We start from the raw sequence: 23,178 nt of genomic DNA, 5'->3' as shown, positions 1-23,178 counted from the left end.
ATGGAGGGAATAAATTCAAATTTAATTCTGTGTTTTTGGGGTTTTTTTATCAGCCAGAAGTGAAAACAACTTCAAGTCCAGATCAGTTCTTGTATTGCCCAAGTGAGACACTGTGAGGCCAATGTGGAGAAGACAGCTGTTCATGCAAATAATAATAATAATAATAATGATAATAATAATAATAATAATAATAATAATAATAAAACAATAACAGTAATACACTGATAATAATAATAATAATAATAATAATAATAATAATAATAATAATAATGATAATAATAAAACAATAACAGTAATACACTGATAATAATAATAATAATAATAATAATAATAATAATAATAATAATAATGAGTTGTCTTTTTCTTAATGTTGAGACTGGAAATGCAATAATGAATAATAATAATGAAGTGACGGGTGATTTTGTACCGGTTTGCCTCTGGTTATCACACTCACCAATCACACTGCATGATGGGTATTTTCCCTCCCTTTGTAGCACTAATCATATTTAAACAATAACAGTCACAAACAATCATTAATAAGCTGGTCTCTCAGGTCTCTCAGGTTTCTGTACAAACAATTCATTCAGTAAATAAAAGTTCCAGGTTGCATCATTCAGTGTAAGAGCTCTGCTTAACGTCTGTGTGGAAAAAATGTGGAAACAGAAAGTGCTCAGACCTGAAAGACACACACACACACACACACACACACACAGGGAAAGTGGAAAGTGTAACAATGCCGGGTTCAGATCCAACTCGGGTAAACAAGGTATCACAAACTATTCACAAGGCCGGCGTTTATCTACCATAAACATCCATGTAGGTACATGAAACAGCCATAAATAACATCCTAAATCATTTGCTCTTTTGATCCACAAGTCCATATGTAAAAATAATAAAAAGCTTAGAAAATTCTTCCAAGTGTGGGACACCATTAGCATGATAAAAACCATCACACACTTGATTGTTCCAGTAAAGAATTAGACATTATCAAGCAGGAAATAAATTGCCATCGGGTCTTTGTGGAGAGCTGAGCTAATATCTGGGTGGGCACAAAGATCATTAAAATGTCACCATCCCAAGCTCATTCTTGCATCACAAGTGGAAATTCCCCAAGAACTAACCCCTGACAGAGTATAAAAGTCTCAAGGTTTCTGTCTACCATGATCAGAAGAACCATCCCATCGAGTGAAGGGGCTGCTGAAAAAAAGAGAAACAGTCATGAGTCGACCGGTTCTGCTTCTGCTCCTCGTTTGCCTGGTGTGTGTGTCGTGCTCTTCAGGTACGTGCTTTGAAAACTATTTGATCCAAAAATAAACCTGTGAGTCCGGTATTACTAGGGAGCTATTTAAGCAAGATAAATAGATCTTAATAGATTATGATTTTAACATGATTTTGCTGGGTGGAGTAGAACGTTCTATAATATGACTGTACGTTATAATGTCAACTTGTTGTATGACCCTCCTTATTACACATTAATGTTCATGATGCACATGGAACAGTGGTCTCTTCGTTAAGGTCAGTAAGAAAACCCAGACTGCCACCCTATGCTTAGACGCTCGAAAGTAAAGTAATCAATTTGTAGAGATTGGCAGGGGGTGTGAGTTGCAGAATCGCGCCCACCTGCCATACTGTTATAGTCGGTATGGAGCATGAGGGTGCAGGTGACTGGTGGTCTCTCCTGGGAGAGCAGACTTTTAAAGCAGGGTCTTCATTCATAGTGGCTTCTAAGCCAATGGTGATGTAAAGCTGGCTCGACTGTGTGCCACACATGGTGGATAATATTTGACCTTTTAGACAAATTTGTTCAAGAGACCACTGGTACATGTACAGTAAAAAGCAGTCCTTCAGATATGAGCACAGAGAAGTCACCTGTTTCAGCAATTATTGAAACATCCAGGCTACCACAATGACCGATGGTGACACTTGACTTAATATTTACCCTGTTTTGGGACTTTATATTGTATTTTTATAGCTAGATCATGGTAGATTAGGTGCTTCAAGTAAATAAATTGCACAATTTAATTAAAATGCAGTGAGAAATGAACAAGCAACCACTCTATGGTGTTTCCATTTGCTGTTCAGAGCATTAGCTGGACAAGCTTTGATTCCACCTTGGCGCCAACTCGGATAAACGAGTTGATAATAAGCAAATTTCTAAATGTTACTGACAGCGACTCTACGTCTATGCTTTAGCCTTCAGAATGGACCGATTAGAGCGCTGCCTGTGCAGGAAAGTTCACAGGGTAAACCCTATAAGTTAAAATAGTTTACATTAAATATTTAAATAATTAAATGAATATTAATAAAAGTTAAAATAATTTATATTAAAATGTTAATAATTAAATGTATAATTAATAAAAGTTAAATTAATTTAAATTGAACATTTAAATAATTCAAATGTATATTAATATAAGTTAAAATAGTTTACATTAAATATTTAAATAATTAAATTAATATTAATAAAAGTTAAAATTATTTATATTAAAACGTTAATAATTAAATTTAATTTTAATATAAGTTGAATTCATTTAAAATAAATATTCAGATAATTAAAATCAATAACAATATAAGTTAAATTAATTTAAATAAACATTTAAATAATTAAAATTAAGATTAATATAGGTTAAAATAGTTTACATTAAATATTTAAATAATTAAATTAATATAAGTACAAAAAATTAAATGCGACTATTTCTATGCTTCAGCCTTCAGAATGGACCGATTAGAGCGCTGCCTGTGCAGGAGAGTTTACAGGGTAAACCCTCAGAACATCGCCGGTTATAAGGTTCACCGTCCCTCTTCGTCCTGCAATGCCACCGAGATCGTGTAAGTCAGTCCACACCACATTCAAACACTCGCTAAAGCTCTTAAGCTCTAAAGCTCTGGATTCACTGCTTTAACTAAACATCTGTCTTCTGTTTTCAGGGTGTACCTAAATAACGGGAGAAAAGTCTGCCTGGATCCGAAGCAAAAAGCATGGACATACATACTGCAAAAGGAAACAGCTTTTTAGCTCGAACGTTTGTGACCGCAATGACTTAGCATTTATGCAGCGCATAGCTTTGTCTTTGCAGGCCTCACAAATGGTATTCAATATCCCAAAATTAACTCAGGGGACCAAACCTGAAGAACCAAACCTTGTTAGCAAGTTAAGTTAGTGGCCTGTAAACAATAAAAGCACCAAGCTAAAGACACTTCTAGCTTTTAATTCATCTCACACAGCCTCCTGACTTATTGTAAATCATGTTGCTGCATTTTATTCAATAATTAATAGTCATGTTGAGTAATGTATTACATCTCTGCCAGTATTTTGCCATATAGTAGTGCTTCCGTTTTATATCAACTGTGTATTATGGCAGCTTTGTATGCTAATTGTTTCAAATGATACTACAAGCTAATCAGAGTGAAATGTTGTTGTACATGAACACGAACAGTAGTATTGGGGGTTGTAATGAAAACTGAAAGCTGAATTAATAACAGAAAACACAGAAACCCCCAAGAACCCCGAGCTAGTGACAATCCCAACACAGTGAAGGTTTTTTATTACTGTGCAATTGCTAAACCTGTGTCATTTTGTCTAAGTTAGTATATGCACAAATGCATGCTGAATGTATAAATATGACTGCTGTAACAATTACTGTAACTGTTTAAACGGTGAAGATTCTGGTCTAGATGTAAAAGGGATTTACAATTTATAATAAAATACTAAAATACAGTGTTATAAATGTGTGATTGTGTGTGTGTGGGGGGGGGTATATATGATATGATGTTTTATTACTGTGTGACCTTTATTATTATTATTATTATTTTATGACAATGACTTTTTATTTCAATCTTTTTTTATTATTATTTTAATCATTATTATTACTTCATTATTCTTATTTTGTTCTGTGACTTGGTGGATGATTCGCAGCACTGCTGTGACACTGACATGGTGGTGGTGTGTTAGTGTGTGTTGTGCTGGTATGAGTGGATCAGACACAGCAGTGCTGCTGGAGTTTTTAAATACCGTGTCCACTCACTGTCCACTCTATTTGGTCCACCTTGTAGATGTAAAGTCAGAGACGATCGCTCATCTATTGCTGCTGTTTGAGTCGGTCGTCTTCTAGACAGGACGCTGCCCACGGGGCGCTGTTGGCTGGATATTTTTGGTTGGTGGACTATTCTCAGTCCAGCAGTGACAGTGAGGTGTTTAAAAACTCCAGCAGCGCTGCTGTGTCTGATCCACTCATACCAGCACAACACACACTAACACACCACCACCATGTCAGTGTCACTGCAGTGCTGAGAATGATCCACCACCTAAATAATACCTGCTCTGTGGTGGTCCTGTGGGGGTCCTTACCCTTGAAGAACAGCATGAAAGGGGGCTAACAAAGCATGTAGAGTAACAGATGGACTACAGTCAGTAATTGTAGAACTACAAAGTGCTTCTATGTGGTAAGTGGAGCTGATAAATGGACAGTGAGTGTAGAAACAAGGAGGTGGTTTTAATGTTATGGCTGATCGGTGTATATATATTGTGATTGGATTGGATTGTGAATGTGATAATAATTAAAAATCTAGTGCAGATCGAACACCTTTATCGGTCATATACTGTATACAGATACACAGGTCCAGTACAGTTCTTCTTATTTAAAAGTACTCGGTGCTTTAACAGCCCCACAGTACCTGAGTAAACAAAGCCGACTGCATTCCTTTAGATCCTGAACCTGAGGGAGATCATGTGACCTGGGGGAAAACAGTACATTGTCTTTTTTGCCTTTGGGAAATAAGGGAAATCCCAGTTACCTTACTGTTTACCATGTACACACATGCACACACACACGAACGGATGTGAGTCGTGCAAACAGGGCGCAAACACCTGTGATCTTTGATCCATCAGACGGCGCCGCATCAAGAACCGCCACTCAACAATAGCTGATATAACCACATGGGTGAGGGATTAGTTTATCAAACCTTTATCAAGCTCTACAATACAGAGTTACATGCTGTGCAAAAAAGAAGCCTTATGTTAACCATGTCCAGATGAGGCGTCGACTTCTCTGGGCTCGGAGGCATCTAGGATGGACCATCACACAGTGGAAATCCCATTAGGATTATAAACTTGTGAGTGAAATCAGCAGAATCTTGACACTGTTGACGTTGTAGATCATTAGTCATGCAAACAAAAAGGAAATGGTATTGTTAGTAATCAAGCAGGTCTGCTCAGTAATTCTCTACGTCTTTGGCTATGTGAAAGACGCTATATTAATTAAACTTATTATTATTTGTATTGTTATCTCTAGGCTTCTTGTTAGTGACACATTATTTTGTATGTATATTTGTGACTGGGCATTTTTTTACTTGCATCATAGACTGATTAATTCTGAAACTAAAAAAATACTCACAAACAACTGGCTTATTCATCTCTGGAACCGTATGGCTGAAATATTTTTGGGGCTACAAACAATCAGTCCTGTGTCAGCAAAATGTGACTCACATGGTTCCTTCAGCAGAACTATGACCTTAATTGAAAACCCAATTGAAAAGACACCCACCAAACCTAAGACCATTCCAAGGATATTGCATGGGGTATGAACCAACTGAGGGGGCTACTGTGGCTCAAATGGCAAATATTACAATACTGGAGATGGTGGGAATGAGTCACAACCAGGGCCGGCGCTAGGGGGGGGCTGAGGGGGGCATCGCCCCCCCAAATTGTGTCTTTGCCCCCCCAAGTACGTTCCGACACGCCCCCCTCCCCTTGGTGAACCTGCGCTTGTTCGCGCCTGCCAGGCGCTTCCTCCATACCGCGGATCGATTTCAGGTGCACCATTGCTACGTTTCCTCTCTCATTGTGCCTCTAGGGCCTTCCCCCGATTTGGGGCTCTGGTGGCTCTGTCCCACTTTTCCCCCCACTGCGACGCCCCTGGGTTTTACTGCCCCCCCAAGCAAAGCGGTCCAGAACCGGGGCTGGTCACAACACTTAAAAGATCACACCAGGATGCACCGTATGGCAACCACAATCTAGTGAAGAGATTGTAAAGCCAAGGTCTGGTCATTTACCCAAACTCGTGGCGGTAGAGGTGACCTTTTAACAGAATAATGCACAGTACCACAATGCACACACAGATGAGGAGTTTTACTGCCCAAAATTAAATCTACTGCTTATTACAAGTTGCTATTGCAAATGATGTCAAAAGGGGGCAATAATGAACATTTAATTCATTGGGCAGACGTCTACTAAAGATTATTATTATTATTATTATTATTATTATTATTATATTTACTATTATTATTATTATTATATTTACTATTATTATTATTATTATTAATGTTATTATTTTTATTATCATTATTGGAAATTGCTATTACAAATAATGTCACAAGAGGGAAGTAATCAACAATTTATTTGGGCAGATGTCTACTAAACATTTAATATTATTATTAGTATGTTATATTATCACTATTATTATCATTATGTCATCGTTGTTATTATTATTTTTATTATTTATATTTTTATTATTATTATCATCATTACTGTTATTATTTTTATTATCAATTTTGCAAATTGCTATTACAAGTGATGCAGTAATCAACAATTTACTTACTAGGCAGGCGTGTAAGAAATTATTATTGTTATATTATTAATATTATTTTTATTATCATTACCGTTGTTATTATCACTGTTATTATTATTATTATTATTATTATCATTACTGTTGTTATTATTAATGACCACAAGGGGACAGTAATTAACGTATAATTTACTAGGCAGACGTCCACTAAACATTTATTATTATTATTATTGTTGTTGTTGTTATTATTAACAATTTTATTATTTATTATTTATTATTATTATCATTATTATTATCGTTATTATTATTACTGTTATTATTATTATTATTATTATTAATATTATCCTTATTACTGTTGTTAATATTTTCAAATTATTATTGCAAACAATGCCACAAGGGGGCAGTAATTGACATTTTATTCACTGGGCAGACGTGTACTAAACATTTATTATTATTGTTATTATCATCATTACTATTATTATGTGGACACGCCTTTCCTGTTATGGATTCAGCTGTTCCCTTCATACACATTGCTAACAGGTATATACATTTCATCAGCTCCACTTACCATATAGAAGCACTTTGTAGTTCTACAATTACTGACTGTAGTCCATCTGTTTTTCTACATATCTTTTAAGCCTGCTTTCACCCTGTTCTTCAATGGTCAGGACCCCCACAGGACCACCACGGAGCAGGTATTATTTAGGAGGTGGATGATTCTCAGCACTGCAGTGACACTGACATGGTGGTGCTGTGTTAGTGTGTGTTGTGCTGGTATGAGTTTTTAAATACTGTGTCCACTCACTGTCCACTTTATTAGACACTCCTACCTAGTCGGTCCACCTTGTAGATGTAAAGTCAGAGATGATCGCTCATCTATTGCTGCTGTTTGAGTCATCTTCTAGACCTTCATCAGCGGTCACAGGACGCTGCCCACGGGGCGCTGTTGGCTGGTTATTTTTGGTAGGTGGACTATTCTCAGTCCAGCAGTGACACTTAGGTTTAAAAACTCCATCAGCGCTGCTGTGTCTGATCCACTCATACCAGCACAACACACACTAACACACCACCACCATGTCAGTGTCAGTGCAGTGCTGAGAATCATCCACCACCTAAATAATACCTGCTCTGTGGTGGTCCTGTGGGGGTCCTGATTATTTAAGAACAGTATGCAGAGAAACAAGGAGGTGGTTTTAATGTTATGGCTGATGAGTGTACATTAAGGAAACCCACATGGACCCAAAAATAAGAAAACTCCTCAGAGACAGTGACCGTGGGACTGAACCTACAGTTAAAACATTTGCTGTTGCAGGTCTTACAGTCAAATATAAACTATAACATGCAAATGAATCAGCGGCTAACGGTTGATCTGAGCTTTTCTATTTCTGATTCAGCTGTTTCGAGAAACAAGAAAAATTTGCCTGTAGTTTCCAAAGGAGAAGAGCGAACTTGCTAACCGGCAACCTGCACCGATATAGAAAAGATACCGGTCAATAAAAGAGAACTTGATAAATCAGGAGGTATTTTCAGAGCTAAACTTAGTCCTTCCTTTTATCTGAGACTAAATTTGGTTTGGTGAGTCTGTAAAATAAAAGACCACATGCTGTAAAAATGTTCTTCGTTGCTTATTCCTTTAAATCGGGTGTTAATTCAGGTGACGCAGTGGTAAAGTACTCTAGCCTGCTATTGCTGAGATCTGGGAATCCAGGATTCAAGCGTAAGCGGTGCTATCAGCCAATCGGGCGTCTGCAAGGACCTGATTGGCAGCCTAGCTATTCGAAGGTGCACCTGTCAGTGCGCTCTAAGTGCCGGTCCCAAGCCCGGACAGAAATAGGAGAGTCGTGTCACAAATTGCATCCGTTTTTTCCAGGTCGTCAGTCCATAAAAGGGCAAATTAAAAACACGTGTGTGTGGCACCTCTAGAAGGTCATTCCAGTCCATTCCACATTTCATATCTTAAATTTCATCTGCTGACATTTAAACATTTAAGCTCCACTTGCCATATAGAAGCACTTTGTAGTACTACAATTACTGACTGTAGTCCATCTGTTTCTCTACATGCTTTGTTAGCCCCTTTCATGCTGTTCTTCAGTGCTCAGGACCCCCACAGGACCACCACAGAGCAGGTATTATTTAGGTGGTGGATGATTCTCAGCACTGCAGTGACACTGACATGGTGGTGGTGTGTTAGTGTGTGTTGTGTGTCCACTTACTGTCCACTCTATTAGACACTCCTACCTAGTTGGTCCACCTTGTAGATGTAAAGTCAGAGACGATCGCTCATCTATTGCTGCTGTTTGAGTCTTTCAGTAATTCCATTCAAAAAGTGAAACTTGTATATTATATTCATTCATTACACACAGACTGATATATTTCAAATGTTTATTTCTTTTAATGTTGATGATTATAACTGACAACTAATGAAAACCCCAAATTCAGTATCTCAGAAAATTAGAATATTGTGACAAGGTACAATATTGAAGACACCTGGTGCCACACTCTAATCAGCTAATTAACTCAAAACACCTGCAAAGGCCTTTAAATGGTCTCTCAGTCTAGTTCTGTAGGCTACACAATCATGGGGAAGACTGCTGACTCGACAGTTGTCCAAAAGACGACCATTGACACCTTGCACAAGGAGGGCAAGACACAAAAGGTCATTGCTAAAGAGGCTGGCTGTTAACAGAGCTCTGAGTCCAAGCACATTAATAGAGAGGCGAAGGGAAGGAAAAGATGTGGTAGAAAAAAGTGTACAAGCAATAGGGATAACCGCACCCTGGAGAGGATTGTGAAACAAAACCCATTCAAAAATGTGGGGGAGATTCACAAAGAGTGGACTGCAGCTGGAGTCAGTGCTTCAAGAACCACCACGCACAGACATATGCAAGACATGGGTTTCAGCTGTCGCATTCCTTGTGTCAAGCTACTCTTGAACAAGAGACAGCGTCAGAAGCGTCTCGCCTGGGCTAAAGACAAAAAGGACTGCTGAGTGGTCCAAAGTTATGTTCTCTGATGAAAGTAAATGTTGCATTACCTTTGGAAATCAAGGTCCCAGAGTCTGGAGGAAGAGAGGAGAGGCACAGAATCCACGTTGTTTGAGGTCCAGTGTAAAGTTTCCACAGTCAGTGATGGTTTGGAGTGCCATGTCATCTGCTGGTGTTGGTCCACTGTGTTTTCTGAGGTCCAAGGTCAACGCAGCCGTCTACCAGGAAGTTTTAGAGCATTTCATGCTTCCTGCTGCTGACCAACTTTATGGAGATGCAGATTTCATTTTCCAACAGGACTTGGCACCTGCACACAGTGCCAAAGCTACCAGTACCTGGTTTAAGGACCATGGTATCCCTGTTCTTAATTGACCAGCAAACTCGCCTGACCTTAACCCCATAGAAAATCTTTGGGGTATTGTGAAGAGGAAGATGCGATACGCCAGACCCAACAATTCAGAAGAGCTGAAGGCCACTATCAGAGCAACCTGGGCTCTCATAACAACTGAGCAGCGCCACAGACTGATGGACTCCATGCCACGCCGCATTGCTGCAGTAATCCAGGCAAAAGGAGCCCCAACTAAGTACTGAGTGCTGTACATGCTCATACTTTTCATGCTCATACTTTTCATGTTCATACTTTTCAGTTGGCCAACATTTCTAAAAATCCTTTTTTTGTATTGGTCTTAAGTAATATTCTAATTTTCTGAGATACTGAATTTGGGGTTTTCATTAGTTGTCAGTTATAATCATCAACATTAAAAGAAATAAACATTTGAAACAATCAGTCTGTGTGTAATGAATAAATATAATATACAAGTTTCACTTTTTGAATGGAATTACTGAAATAAATCAACTTTTTCACGATATTCTAATTTTATGACCAGCACCTGTATATGGTAAGTGGAGCTGATAAAATGGACAGTGAGTGTAGAAACAAGGAGGTGGTTTTAATGTTATGGCTGATCAGTGTATTAAGGTCATTATGCTGATTTAATAGCCGAATATAAACAATCAGGGGAAACACCTAGTGTATTAAAAGGTTAGTGATTACATATTTCAGACTAAAGGGAATTTCTCCTCATACAGGCTTGAACGCTTCGTCTCTAATATTTATGCCCCCATGTTGGTTAGACCTCAGACTAGAGTCTAGAGTCATGCACAAATTCCACCTACACTTTCCTCTCTGAATACGGTTGTGTTTCCAATCCTGTCAATTAATCCGCTTTATTTTCCAGGACTAAAAGCACTGGTGTCATGTGGAAAAACTTATTGCGTCATTTCGGATTATTTATTTATTTTTATTTTTATGCATATCGACCTACCGTCTATAAAAATATGATATTACAGAAAGGGAACTTCTGAAAAAAACTCATTTCATTACTTTCATTTTATTTATTTAAGGAAACAAGTTATGCCAAAGTGCTTCACCCTCCGTTACACAACTTACTGCTTCTGGTGAGCTGAATTAGTTAGACGAAGTCAGGCAGTCAAGCAGCCACATGAAGGTTTTTGGACTGTTTATTACACCACAATGTAAAATTGTATTAATTTATCAGGATTTTACCGTCATGTTTTACACACTTTGGTAATGACAGGACGGGGTACTGGTTACACAAGATTCATCAGTTCAAGTTTAATGTCAAACACAGTCATGGACAATTTTGTGTCTCTAATTTACCTCACTTGCATGTCTATGGACTACGGAGAACATGCAAACTCCACAAAGAAAGTACCCAGACCGCTACACCTGGAATTCGAACCCAAGACCTTCTTGCTTTGAGGCCCACGATGTAAAAAAAAATACTAGCTAAAATTATTCCTCACCAGCGCTAAGAATCTGAACTCCTTGGTTCAAAACCCGGCATCGCCAACTAGTATTTATATAACATGACTAGTATTTTTATATTCATAACTAGTAACTTATAATTAGTATTTTATATGTATAACTAGTAACTAGTTTATAACTATTAACTTATAACTTTTATACTAGTTCATAACTAGTAACATCTAACTAGTATTTTTATATTTATAACTAGTAACTAGTTTATAACTAGTAACTTATAACTAGTATTTTTATATTTATAACTAGTAACTAGTTTATAACTAGTAACTAGTTTATAACTAGTAACTTATAACTTTTATACTAGATCATAACTAGTAACATCTAACTAGTATTTTTATATTTATAACTAGTAACAAGTATTTAACTAGTAACTTATAACTAGTATTTTATATGTATAACTGGTAACTAGTTTATAACTAGTAACTTATAATTTTTATACTAGTTCATAACTAGTGACTTATAACTAGTATTTTTATATTTATAACTAGTAACAAGTTTATAATGAGTAACTTATAACTAGTATTTTTATATTTATAACTAGTAACTTACAACTAAGGGCCTGTTGGGCCCTTGAGCAAGGCCCTTAACCCTCAATTGCTCAGACTGTCCTAGTACTGTAACTGTAATGTACATGCCAAAAATGTGAATGTAAATATTGTGGAGTAATAAATCAAACTGTCCCTTCTGTGTGGAGTTTGCATGTTCTCCCTATGTTCTGTGTCCATGTGGGTTTCCTTCGGGTGCTGCGGTTTTCTCCCACAAGTCCAAAGACGTTCATTCAGGCCAATTGTGTCTACTAGAAATTCGGACTGGCGACCTGTCCAGTGTGTTTCCTTTCTGGTCTTTCGCCCAGTGTGACCCTGACCTGGATACAGCTGTGATAAAACAGACTATGGATCAGTCTGCAAACCTGGTGATCTCTATAGACACATTTTACGTCATCCTACACTCCCGAGAAGAGGGCGTGTCTAAATTCTTTTAAAGTCCAGATTCCTTAAAATGCTCCTACTTCTTCTTGTCCTTGGCCTTTGTCCCGTTCGGTTGCGGGGTCGGCTCTCGGCGGATCACGATCCACGCATCGATTTGGCAAAATTTTTACGGCGGATGCCCTTCCTGACACGACCCTCCCTATTTTATCCGGGCTTGGGACCGGCGCTACAATGCACTGGTTTGTGCATCTAGCGGCCGGGTACCTATAGGACAATTCAGTGTTTCCAATTAGCCTGGTGGCATGTTTTTGGACTGTGGGAGGAAACCGGAGCACCCGGAGGAAACCCACGCGGACACGGGGAGAACATGCAAACTCCGCACAGAAAGGACCCCGGACCGCCCCACCTGGGGATCGAACCCAGGACCTTGTTGTTGTGAGGCGACAGTGCTACCCACCGAGCCACCGTGCCGCCCCCCTTAAAACGCTCCTACTGAGGCGCCTTAATTCTGGGTGATGATCTGACTGAATACTGCAGTGACGTAATCGCTGTAATTGTTGTCTAAATAATAGTAGTGCGTCTAAACAATCTAACTTATGCCTAGTTCACACTACACGACTTTTGCGCTGATTTTCGCTCGCCGACTGGTCGGCGCTAGATTTGCCGTTCGCTCGCTATGTGTGAACTATCAACAACTCGATCCAAAGGCGCTCGGCGAGCGAATCGAGATTTCTAGCATGTCAGATATCTGATCTGAGTTGCCCGACTGGCAATGAGGGGAAACGCAGGGGAGGTGTGTAAAAGTTGGGACAGGGGTGTAATATAATTTATATCAGAATACATCAGCACACACACAAGCTTTACAGTATTTCTGACCTGATCGTTCTCTACTATACAGAACACCCACGCTGCATTGCAAAAAATATTTATTAACCTGCAACTCACTATAGAACAATCCAAGCAAAATACACTCAGCTTCATTTATTTTCCCCTGCACATCAGCACACAAACTTTGATCGCTTGCTACTTGCTGACGTGCATTTTTGGACGTGGTATCATGAAACCCCTCGTCACTTCTCGGTTTGGGAGACCACAGAAGCTCGCCTGCGATTCAAGTTGGTGATAGATGGTGTAATGTAAAACCCCCTATCACCGATCAGTCGTGTAGTGTGAAAACCACACCGACTTGAAAGACAAGCTTCCCGAGTGCAAGCGATCCAGTCGTGTAGTGTGAACTGTACAGTGACCCGACCACTTGGAAAGTCGTGTAGTGTGAACTGTACAGTGACCCGACCACTTGGAAAGTCGTGTAGTGTGAACTTGGCGTTATGAGTTCAAGTCTTATTCGAATCCTATCTACTCAGGCAGCAGCACGTTATGAAATAAAGCAGTAAATCAGATCAGATCAGGTCAGATCAGGTCGTAATAAAGCTTTTATAGACAGTTTTAAAAATAAACCCATGCTCAGCATTCTAGTTAGCATCTTTCTGTTCCTTATTCTGGCTATCTTTACTCGTAGCTCAAGAAAAGGCGAGGAGGTTCCTGTATGCACGTCTAACAAGCTTCATAATGCAAAGAACATTCATTTACTGTACCTTTAATCCTGGTCAGGGTCACAGTGGGTCCGGGTGAGAGGTAGGACACACACCAGACAGCTCACCTGTTCATCACAGGACACACACACCCACACATTCACATACACACTTACACTTAAGGCAATTAGTATCTCCAATTAATCTGACTGCATGTCTGGAAGGACCTGGACAGTTCTGCCTGGGAATCGAACCCAGGACCTTCTTCCAGTGAGGAGACCGAGCCGAGCCACCGTGCCACCAATGTTAAAACAATACATTAATAATCAAGATGCACTATATGGCTAAAAGTATTCGGATACCTATATGTTACACCCATAGGCATTTTTGCAGCTATAACAGCGTCCACTCTGCTGGTTAAGAGTTTCATCCAGACGAGCATTTGTGATGTCTAATTCATCCCAAAAGTTTGATGTGGTCGAGGCCAGTCAAATTCTTCTACATTCTTCTACTTTATGGACCTTACTTCATGAACTGGGGACCTTCCCCAAACTATTCCAACAAAGTTAAAAGCATACGTACTGTATGTCCAATAGGTCTTGGTATGCTTACGCATTAAGGTTTACCTTCATTGGAACTAGGAGACCTAGGCCGACCCCTCCTCCACCAGACTTTACAGATGGCACGACGCAGTCTCCTGGCAGATAGAGAAGAATGAGAGATTCATCAGTCTACAGAACACTGTAGACTGCTCCAGAGTCCAGTGCTGGCATGCTTTACACCACATGTCTTGCATGCAGCCGCTCGGCCATGGAAACCAATGCCAGGACTGCACGGCACAGAATTCAATTGTCCATATAAGTACAGTATGTGCACAGATCGCTCAGTAATTTTAGGATGCATTGCTGGTGGTAGCTCTGTGGTTAAGATGCTGGCACAGAAATCTCAAGGTTACTGGTTTTAGCACCACTGACACACCAGCTCACATGTACTGATTCATTCTTTCCACAGAGCTCAGTAACACTGTCTACATTCTTTACTGTTTTTTTATCATTCTTCCAGCAGTATGAGCTGCATCATTTGCGCTGACAAAAGTGCAAGAGGAAACAATTCTAGAACTGAAACAAGAGTGATATACCCAGCAGGATGAAAGTTCATATCTCCATCCTACACAGCCAGACCACAACCGTGTACTTAATCACCACAGAGCCTGAGCTTTATGTAGAAATGGAAACTTATAGGCGCAGAGCCAGAGCGAGATAGTCAGAGTCGGTTTCCATACGAGTTTCAGTAGAGACAGTAGCGGTTGTGGTAAAAAAAATCTGTGATGGCATGGGGGTGCATCAGTGCCCACGGCATGAGTAATCAGCATATATTTAAAGGTATCGTTTATGTTGGTATTTTGGAAAGAATTGCTGCCATCAAAATGACGTCTTTTCCCAAAAACATCATTTCAATCATCATTAGGCTTTGTAGACACAGAGTGCGTGTGCTTGTCCGGCCTGCCTGCAGTCCAGATCTGTCTCCTATTGAAAATGTACAGCGCATCATGAAGATAAATCATTTGAATACAATTTTCCGCCCGCCCACAGAAATCCCAATAAATTACCAACAGGCCGTCTATAAATAGCTACAGGAAGGACACACTTTGCATTATTGATCAATATGAGCAAGCAGGAATGGCCCATGGATGAACCGTGCCAGGCCAGCAGGGTTAATCTTCATCGCTGGAGCATCATCGTTGCCGTGGGCTAAAATTTGTGTAATAATCCCACATTTATATTGGTACCAGAGTAAAATACAGTATTTATTTGATGTGATTTTGCACTTGGTTGTTGTTTTTGGGGTATTTTTGTGGGTTTTTATTATTTTTTTGCTGACCGACGTATCAGTTGCATAAACTGACAGGAGGAAAATGTTATTTTTCTATATTTTTATTAACAAAATAACTCATAACTCATAATAACTCATTAAGTCGAAAATGATGTAAATGGAGGCATAACTGTATTATCATTATTGACAACAATAATTTCTAATCATTAATTTATTGTAATTGTTTCCCTACCATTTACTGGTACTGACACTAGTGGTGCCTTTATGTAACAATGCTACATTTATATTGGTACCCAAGCAAAAGATATTACTTATTTTATCTGATTTTGTACTTTTTATTTTTTTATCTTTTTTTGTTTTGTTTTTATGAGTATTTAATATTTGTTGCTGACCAACTTGAAGTTGCAAGTTGTAAAGTCAAAAACTAGTGGTGCCTTTATATGTACATACATTTATATTGGTACCTGAGTAAAATTTATTACTTATTTTATGTGATTTTGCACTTTTTTGTTGTTTTTATGGAATTTTTTATGGATTTTTAAAATTCTTACAGACCATTGTATCAGTTGCATAAACTGACAGGAGTTGAATTTAATTTTTGTCTATTTTTATTAACAAAAACAGCCGTAGAGTCAAAAATAACTAAAGTCGAAAATGATGTAACTGGAGGCATTACTGTATTATCATTATTGACAATAATAATTTCTAATCATTAATTCATTGTAATTGTTTCCCTACCATTTACTAGTGGTGCATTTATGTAAGAATCATACATTTATATTGGTACCAGAGTAAAATATATTATTTATTTTATGTGATTTTGCATTTTTTTGTTGTTTTTTTAAGGTATTTTTGTGGGTAACACTCTTTCGAGTAAAAGATGCTACAAAATACTTTTAGAAAGAAAGAAAAAGAAAGACAGACAGACAGAAATAAAGAAAGACAGACAGAAAGAAAGAAAGAAAGAAAGTAAGACAGAAATAAAGAAAGAAAGACAGACAAAAAGACAGAAAGAAAGACAGACAGACAGACAGAAAGACAAGAAGAAAGACAGACAGAAAGAAAGAGAGAAAGAAAGAAAGACAGACAGACAGACAGACAGACAGAAAGACAGACAGAAAGACAGACAGAAAGACAGACAGACCGAAAGAAAGACAGACAGACAGACCAAAAGACAGACAGACAGACAGACAGACAGACAGACAGACAGACAGACAGACAGACAGACAGACAGAAAGAAAGACAGAAAGAAAGACAGACAGAAAGAAAGACAGACAGACCAAAAGAAAGAAAGACAGACAGACAGACAGACCAAAAGAAAGAAAGAAAGAAAGACAGACAAAAAGACATACAGAAAGATAGATAGAGACAGAAGGAAAGACAGACAGACAGACAGACAGAAAGAAAGAAAGAAAGAAAGAAAGAAAGAAAGAAAGAAAGAAAGAAAGACAGAAAGAAAGAAAGAAAGAAAGACAGAAAGAAAGACAGAAAGAAAGACAGAAAGAAAGAAAGAGAAAGAAAGACAGAAAGAAAGACAGACATACATACAGAAAGAAAGAAAGACAGACAGAAAGACAGACAGAAACAAAGACAGAAAGAAAGACAGAAAGAAAGACAGAAAGAAAGACAGAAAGACAGAAAGAAAGAAAGACAGAAAGAAAGACAGACATACATACAGAAAGACAGACAGAAACAAAGACAGAAAGAAAGACAGAAAGAAAGAAAGAAAGACAAAAAGAAAGAAAGACAGACATACATACATACAGAAAGAAAGACAGACAGAAAGACAGACAGAAACAAAGACAGAAACAAAGACAGAAAGAAAGAAAGAAAGAAAGACAGAAAGAAAGAAAGAAATACAAAAAGAAAGAAAGACAGACAGAAAGAAAGACAGAAAGACAGACAGAAACAAAGACAGAAAGAAAGAAAGACAGAAAGAAAGAAAGACAGACATACATACAGAAAGAAAGACAGACAGAAAGACAGACAGAAACAAAGACAGAAACAAAGACAGAAAGAAAGAAAGACAGAAAGAAAGACACATACATACAGAAAGAAAGACAGACAGAAAGACAGACAGAAAGACAGACAGAAACAAAGACAGAAAGAAAGAAAGACAGAAAGAAAGAAAGAAAGACAGACATACATACAGAAAGACAGACAGACAGAAAGACAGACAGAAACAAAGACAGAAACAAAGACAGAAACAAAGACAGAAACAAAGACAGAAAGAAAGACAGACAGACAGAAAGACAGACAGACAAAAAGACAAAGACATACAGAAAGCAAATCAATTAAACAGTGTTGAATTAAATCTTTGAATGTATTTACATGCACTGACATCCAACTTTAATACCTGTTTAATCATACCATTATTTTAATCATACGCTGTCATTTTATAATTGTCTGAATTTCCTCGTTAAACTAATGAATTATTTGTATTTATTAGTCAGTAAAATCAGTGTTGAACATGATCAGATTCGATTCGCACCGCTGCCTCTATACAGAAGCTTTTTCCAGTAAACACTGTGTTTGAATCCTCCCCCACTTTCCTCTCGAAACCTCGATTTTTTTCTCCATTATTAGTTACAGTGAGGTATTTCCATTACTTCCCTATTTAAGCATCCATATAAACCCATCAAACCCCAGACCAGCCCAGACTGACTGCACTGCCACCTGCAATCTCTGAGCCATCATGCCACTCAGCGCCCACCTGATCCTGACAGCAACTCTGCTCTGCTGCTTTGCTACCATCTTTGGTAAGTGATTGTTTTACATGATTATGGACTTTTAATTACAGTTAATCAGTAAATTCACAGTTTTGCTGAAGGTGCTTCTGTGATAAATGTTAATGAGCTCATGTGACTGACAGATGTGACAGATGTTATTTATAGCAACACAACTGGCTATTCAATACTATGCAACCTCACAATGGGCAAAGTTTCCCACACTTAAAAGGGACATGGCTTAAAAATAGTAATTAATAATTAAATAAAAGAAAGAAACTCGGGGCACTTGGGTGGGGTAGCAGTAAAGTACGGTAGTCCACTACTGCTGAGATCTGGGGACCAAGGTTCATATCTCAGATGTACTATCACTCATAGGGTGTTTGCATGGACACGACTGACTTATATCTAAGGGCATTGGGAGGTGCACTTGTCAGTGGACTCTGTGCTGGTCCTAAGCCCAGATAAAGAAATTCGGGGCACTTGGGTGGGGAAGCAGTAAAGTACGGTAGTCCACTACTGCTGAGATCTAGGGACCAAGGTTCATATCTCAGATGTACTCATGGAAACGATTGACTTATATCCAAGGGCATTGGGAGGTGCACTTGTCAGTGGACTCTGTGCCGGTCCTAAGCCCAGATAAAGAAATTCGGGGCACTTGGGTGGGGCAGCAGTAAAGTACGGTAGCCCACTACTGCTGAGATCTGGGGACCAAGGTTCAAATCTTAGCAGTGCTATCTCCCATAGGGTGTCTGCATGGACACGACTGACTTATATCCAAGGGCATTGGGAGGTGCACTTGTCAGTGGACTCTGTGCTGGTCCTAAGCCTAAGCCTAAGCGGATAAAGAAACTCGGGGCACTTGGGTGGGGCAGCAGTAAAGTACAGTACACGGGATCCATTTTTAACAGAACCTCTCTTACGTCTCGTCTTTTGTAGCATTCCCTGAACGCATGGTTCAACATTGCCTCTGCCTGAAAACCACCAATGTCAAAATGAACATGCGCCAGTTTCAGAGCATTGAGATCCTGCCCGCTAGAGGAAGCTGCCCCAGAACTGAAGTCATGTGAGTCACGTAATAACTATGTATATTTTACATACATTGGTTTTGTCCACAATCAATAAACACTATTACTAGTGTACACCGATCAGCCATAACATTAAAACCTCCTCCGTGTTTCTACTCACTGTCCATTTTATCAGCTCCACTTACCACATAGAAGCACTTTTTAGTTCTACAATTACTGACTGTAGTCCATCTGTTTCTCTACATACCTTTTTAACCTGCTTTCATGCTGTTCTTCAATGGTCAGAACCCCCACAGGACCACCACAGAGCAGGTATTATTTAGGTGGTGGATCATTCTCAGCACTGCAGTGACACTGACATGGTGGTGGTGTGTTAGTGTGTGCTGTGCTGGTATGAGTGGAGTTTTTAAATACCGTGTCCACTCACTGTCCACTCTATTAAACACTCCTACCTAGTCGGTCCACCTTGTAGATGTAAAGTCAGAGACGATCGCTCATCTATTGCTGCTGTTTGAGTCTGTCATCTTTTAGACCTTCATCAGTGGTCACAGGACGCTGCCCACGGGGCGCTGTTGGGTGGATATTTTTGGTTGGTGGACAATTCTCAGTCCAGCAGTGACAGTGAGGTGTTTAAAAACTCCAGCAGCGCTGCTGTGTCTAATCCACTCATAACAGCACAACACACACTAACACACCACCACCATGTCAGTGTCACTGCAGTGCTGAGAATGATCCACCACCTAAATAATACCTGCTCTGTGGTGGTCCTGTGGGGGTCCTGACCATTGAAGAACAGCATGAAAGCAGGTTAACAAAGCATGTAGAGAAACAGATGGACTACAGTCAGTAATTGTAGAACCACAAAGTGCTTCTATATGGTAAGTGGAGCTGATGAAATGGACAGTGAGTGTAGAAACAAGGAGGTGGTTTTATAGCCAACATCATAGCTTTACACTTTACCCTGATCATTGGCCAGTCCGTTCATGGCTTTGGAGACAAAGCCATTCATCTCTGTGTAGACGCCCAGCCAGCTGGTAGCACCACTAATATCCAAACAGTGGTGGTTGGGTCAATGATTGTTTACGCCACCCAGGCATCACAAACAACACATCTTTCTCTCTTTATATAAGATAAAACATAAAGCCTCCACAAGCAGGGTTGAAAAACCGTGGCGTAATGGACCACTGCGCTCACGCCACCTGAGCGTCATGCTTTATGCTTCTGTGATCAAAATATTGTTACTGTCATCGGTTCATGGTTTGTGGTCGTGTGAAGCTATTAATGTTCATAACGGACCTGCAATTCTGCTGCTTCACTGGCAGATCTCACCAGATCGACCAATTATAATGCAAATCTGAATGGTTCCATCTGTCAGTGGTGAAACTGCAAATCTGTCTTAACAGAATGGTAAATTTCACAATGACTTTACAATTATAGACCTGTATAAATAAATTGGTATAAATTGGTAATTGTAGAACTAAACACTCTAAATAGTGTATTTAGTGTACAGAAAACTACACTATAATGTTTTAATACAGCAGTAGTTTATAAATTCTATTTCTGTGCTGTTGTTTAGTTAGTTATCTCAGTTATTGAGTGTTTTAGTACTTTACTAAACAACTACACGGCCAAAATGGTGTAAACTACTTAACTTACAACACAACAAGCACAACAGCTCTTAATCCTGTATTTAGACTAGTGTATAGAAAACTGTCATAATGTTTTAGTACAGCAGTAGTTTATCATTTCTATTTCTGTGCTGTTGATTAGTAAGTTATCTTAGTTGTTGAGTGTTTTAGTACTTTACCAAACAACTACACAGCCAAAATATTCCAAACTATTTCATTTACAACACAACAAGCACAACAGCACAAAGTACAGCAGCATGTGTTATTGTAGCATTAGCGGCTAACTGTTTTATAATATTCATACTTTTTTTTCATATTTTTTAACTGTCCAGAATCACCAGGAAAGACAAATCCAAAGTGTGTGTGAACCCCAAGGCCAAGTGGATCCAGGAAATCATCGATGAACTCGTTAAAAGGTACAGATATATTATAAATGAGACTGTGTTTTTGTTAGCATGTAGTTTCAATTAGTAGTGAACAATAGCACCATTTAGCATACATGAGCTAACTCCATTTAGAAACAGTTCATTTGAGGAAACTTATAATAAAATCAGCAGCCAATTGATTGATAAGCGAGTAGATATTAGATTATTCTTATATTAATTATTAATAATTATCTAATATTAGTCATTTATTTAATTAACTACTTCATACTGATCAGGGTCGCAGTGGGCACTGTAAGGTGTAAGGTGGGAATACACACTGTACAGGGCAACACGATTTGATATATGATTATTTACTTTTACTAAGAGGCAATTTACCTTCTACATGACATTTAAGAGAAGTAGAAACTAGGGATGCAACAATACACTCTACCCACGATGCGATGCGATTCACAATACTGGGTTCACGATACGATTTCTTCCCGAAGTTTCCTTTTATTATTTCTCTTAAAATAAAAATAAATAACTACTGTATTAATAAATAAGTAAATAAATAATATACTTCTATTTATCTAAATAATGAATGCCCTTTTTTTCAGAAAAACCCTGAATCTGGCAACCAGGCGAGGTGTATAGCGCCAGCGCCCTCTGCAGTTTAAAGTGAATATCGCTTAATTTTACATGTCAAAATTATCTGAATCGTGGAATTTTTAAATCGCTTATTAACTGTCTTGTGGTGCATCATTACATCCTTAGTAGAAACAAACAGCATCCTCAGAGGAGACACAGACACTCATGGCACCACAAATCATCCGCAGACTACAAACATCATATTAATTTTTTTTTTTTTTCAATATTTTGTCACACAGCTATAGAAAGTAAGAAGGACTCCACACGTCTGGCCTGAAATACCACATGAACCACGCTTTCAGCCTGAACCTGACTGCACACGCTGCATCTCCTCTATATACCAAATTCAACTCACTGAATGAATCAACTGTGATTTAGCTAAAGTGAAACTCACTGATGAAACTGTAAGATGATTGTAAGTGATTTGAGTGGTATGCAATAAATTTTTTTAAAAACAAACAAGCACCCGAGTCATTTTTATGGGTAAATTTCAATCACTTGTTATTTTGTGAATGTAATTTAGTTCTATTAGATAAATGCAATAAACATGAGCAATAACTGTTAAATGTGTATGACCATATACAGTATATACATACAGTGTATCACAAAAGTGAGTACACCCCTCACATTTCTGCAGATATTTAAGTATATCTTTTCATGGGACAACACTGACAAAATGACACTTTGACACAATGAAAAGTAGTCTGTGTGCAGCTTATATAACAGTGTAAATGTATTCTTCCCTCAAAATAACTCAATATACACCCATTAATGTCTAAACCACCGGCAACAAAAGTGAGTACTAAGAGACTACACCCCTAAATGTCCAAATTGAGCACTGCTTGTCATTTTCCCTCCAAAATGTCATGTGACTCGTTAGTGTTACTAGGTCTCAGGTGTGCATAGGGAGCAGGTGTGTTCAATTTAGTAGTACAGCTCTCACACTCTCTCATATTGGTCACTGAAAGTTCCAACATGGCACCTCATGGCAAAGAACTCTCTGAGGATCTTAAAAGATGAATTATTGCGCTACATGAAGATGGCCAAGGCTACAAGAAGATTGCCAACACCCTGAAACTGAGCTGCAGCACAGTGGCCA

At 38.6% G+C, this 23,178-nt stretch overlaps 2 protein-coding genes across 3 annotated transcripts; both read left to right on the top strand.

The window, feature by feature from the left end:
* Positions 1-1,181: 1,181 nt before the first annotated feature.
* On the top strand, positions 1,182-3,706 carry LOC134335584 (C-X-C motif chemokine 6). The gene is made up of 3 exons (XM_063018148.1): positions 1,182-1,279; positions 2,706-2,826; positions 2,926-3,706. Exons 1-3 carry the CDS (start codon positions 1,219-1,221, stop codon positions 3,011-3,013), a joined length of 270 nt encoding a protein of 89 aa, XP_062874218.1. The 5' UTR covers positions 1,182-1,218; the 3' UTR covers positions 3,014-3,706.
* A 14,617-nt stretch (positions 3,707-18,323) lies between these two features.
* Positions 18,324-22,529, top strand: LOC134335566 (C-X-C motif chemokine 10). 2 transcript variants are annotated; one of them, XM_063018126.1, is made up of 5 exons: positions 18,324-18,443; positions 19,350-19,476; positions 21,399-21,482; positions 22,049-22,109; positions 22,319-22,529. In XM_063018126.1, the coding sequence occupies exons 1-4, from the start codon at positions 18,380-18,382 to the stop codon at positions 22,083-22,085; spliced, it is 312 nt and encodes a 103-aa protein (XP_062874196.1). In that variant the 5' UTR covers positions 18,324-18,379; the 3' UTR covers positions 22,086-22,109; positions 22,319-22,529. The 2 variants fall into 2 exon arrangements, with proteins under 2 accessions (XP_062874196.1, XP_062874197.1); XM_063018127.1 differs by lacking the exon at positions 22,049-22,109 and having other exon boundaries at positions 18,325-18,443.
* Positions 22,530-23,178: the final 649 nt, after the last annotated feature.

Source organism: Trichomycterus rosablanca, chromosome 21 (genome assembly GCF_030014385.1).
Source record: "Trichomycterus rosablanca isolate fTriRos1 chromosome 21, fTriRos1.hap1, whole genome shotgun sequence".
Lineage (NCBI taxonomy): Eukaryota > Metazoa > Chordata > Actinopteri > Siluriformes > Trichomycteridae > Trichomycterus > Trichomycterus rosablanca.
This window is presented reverse-complemented; position numbering and strand designations above follow the sequence as displayed.

Coding starts and splice junctions, on each gene's coding strand:
- LOC134335584 (XM_063018148.1), top strand. CDS start 1,219: ATGAGTCGACCGGTTCTGCTTCTGCTCCTCGTTTGCCTGGTGTGTGTG. Junction 1,280..2,705: donor GTGTGTGTCGTGCTCTTCAG/GTACGTGCTTTG, acceptor TCTATGCTTCAG/CCTTCAGAATGGACCGATTA. Junction 2,827..2,925: donor TGCAATGCCACCGAGATCGT/GTAAGTCAGTCC, acceptor TTCTGTTTTCAG/GGTGTACCTAAATAACGGGA.
- LOC134335566 (XM_063018126.1), top strand. CDS start 18,380: ATGCCACTCAGCGCCCACCTGATCCTGACAGCAACTCTGCTCTGCTGC. Junction 18,444..19,349: donor CTGCTTTGCTACCATCTTTG/GTAAGTGATTGT, acceptor CGTCTTTTGTAG/CATTCCCTGAACGCATGGTT. Junction 21,483..22,048: donor ATCGATGAACTCGTTAAAAG/GTACAGATATAT, acceptor CCTTTTTTTCAG/AAAAACCCTGAATCTGGCAA.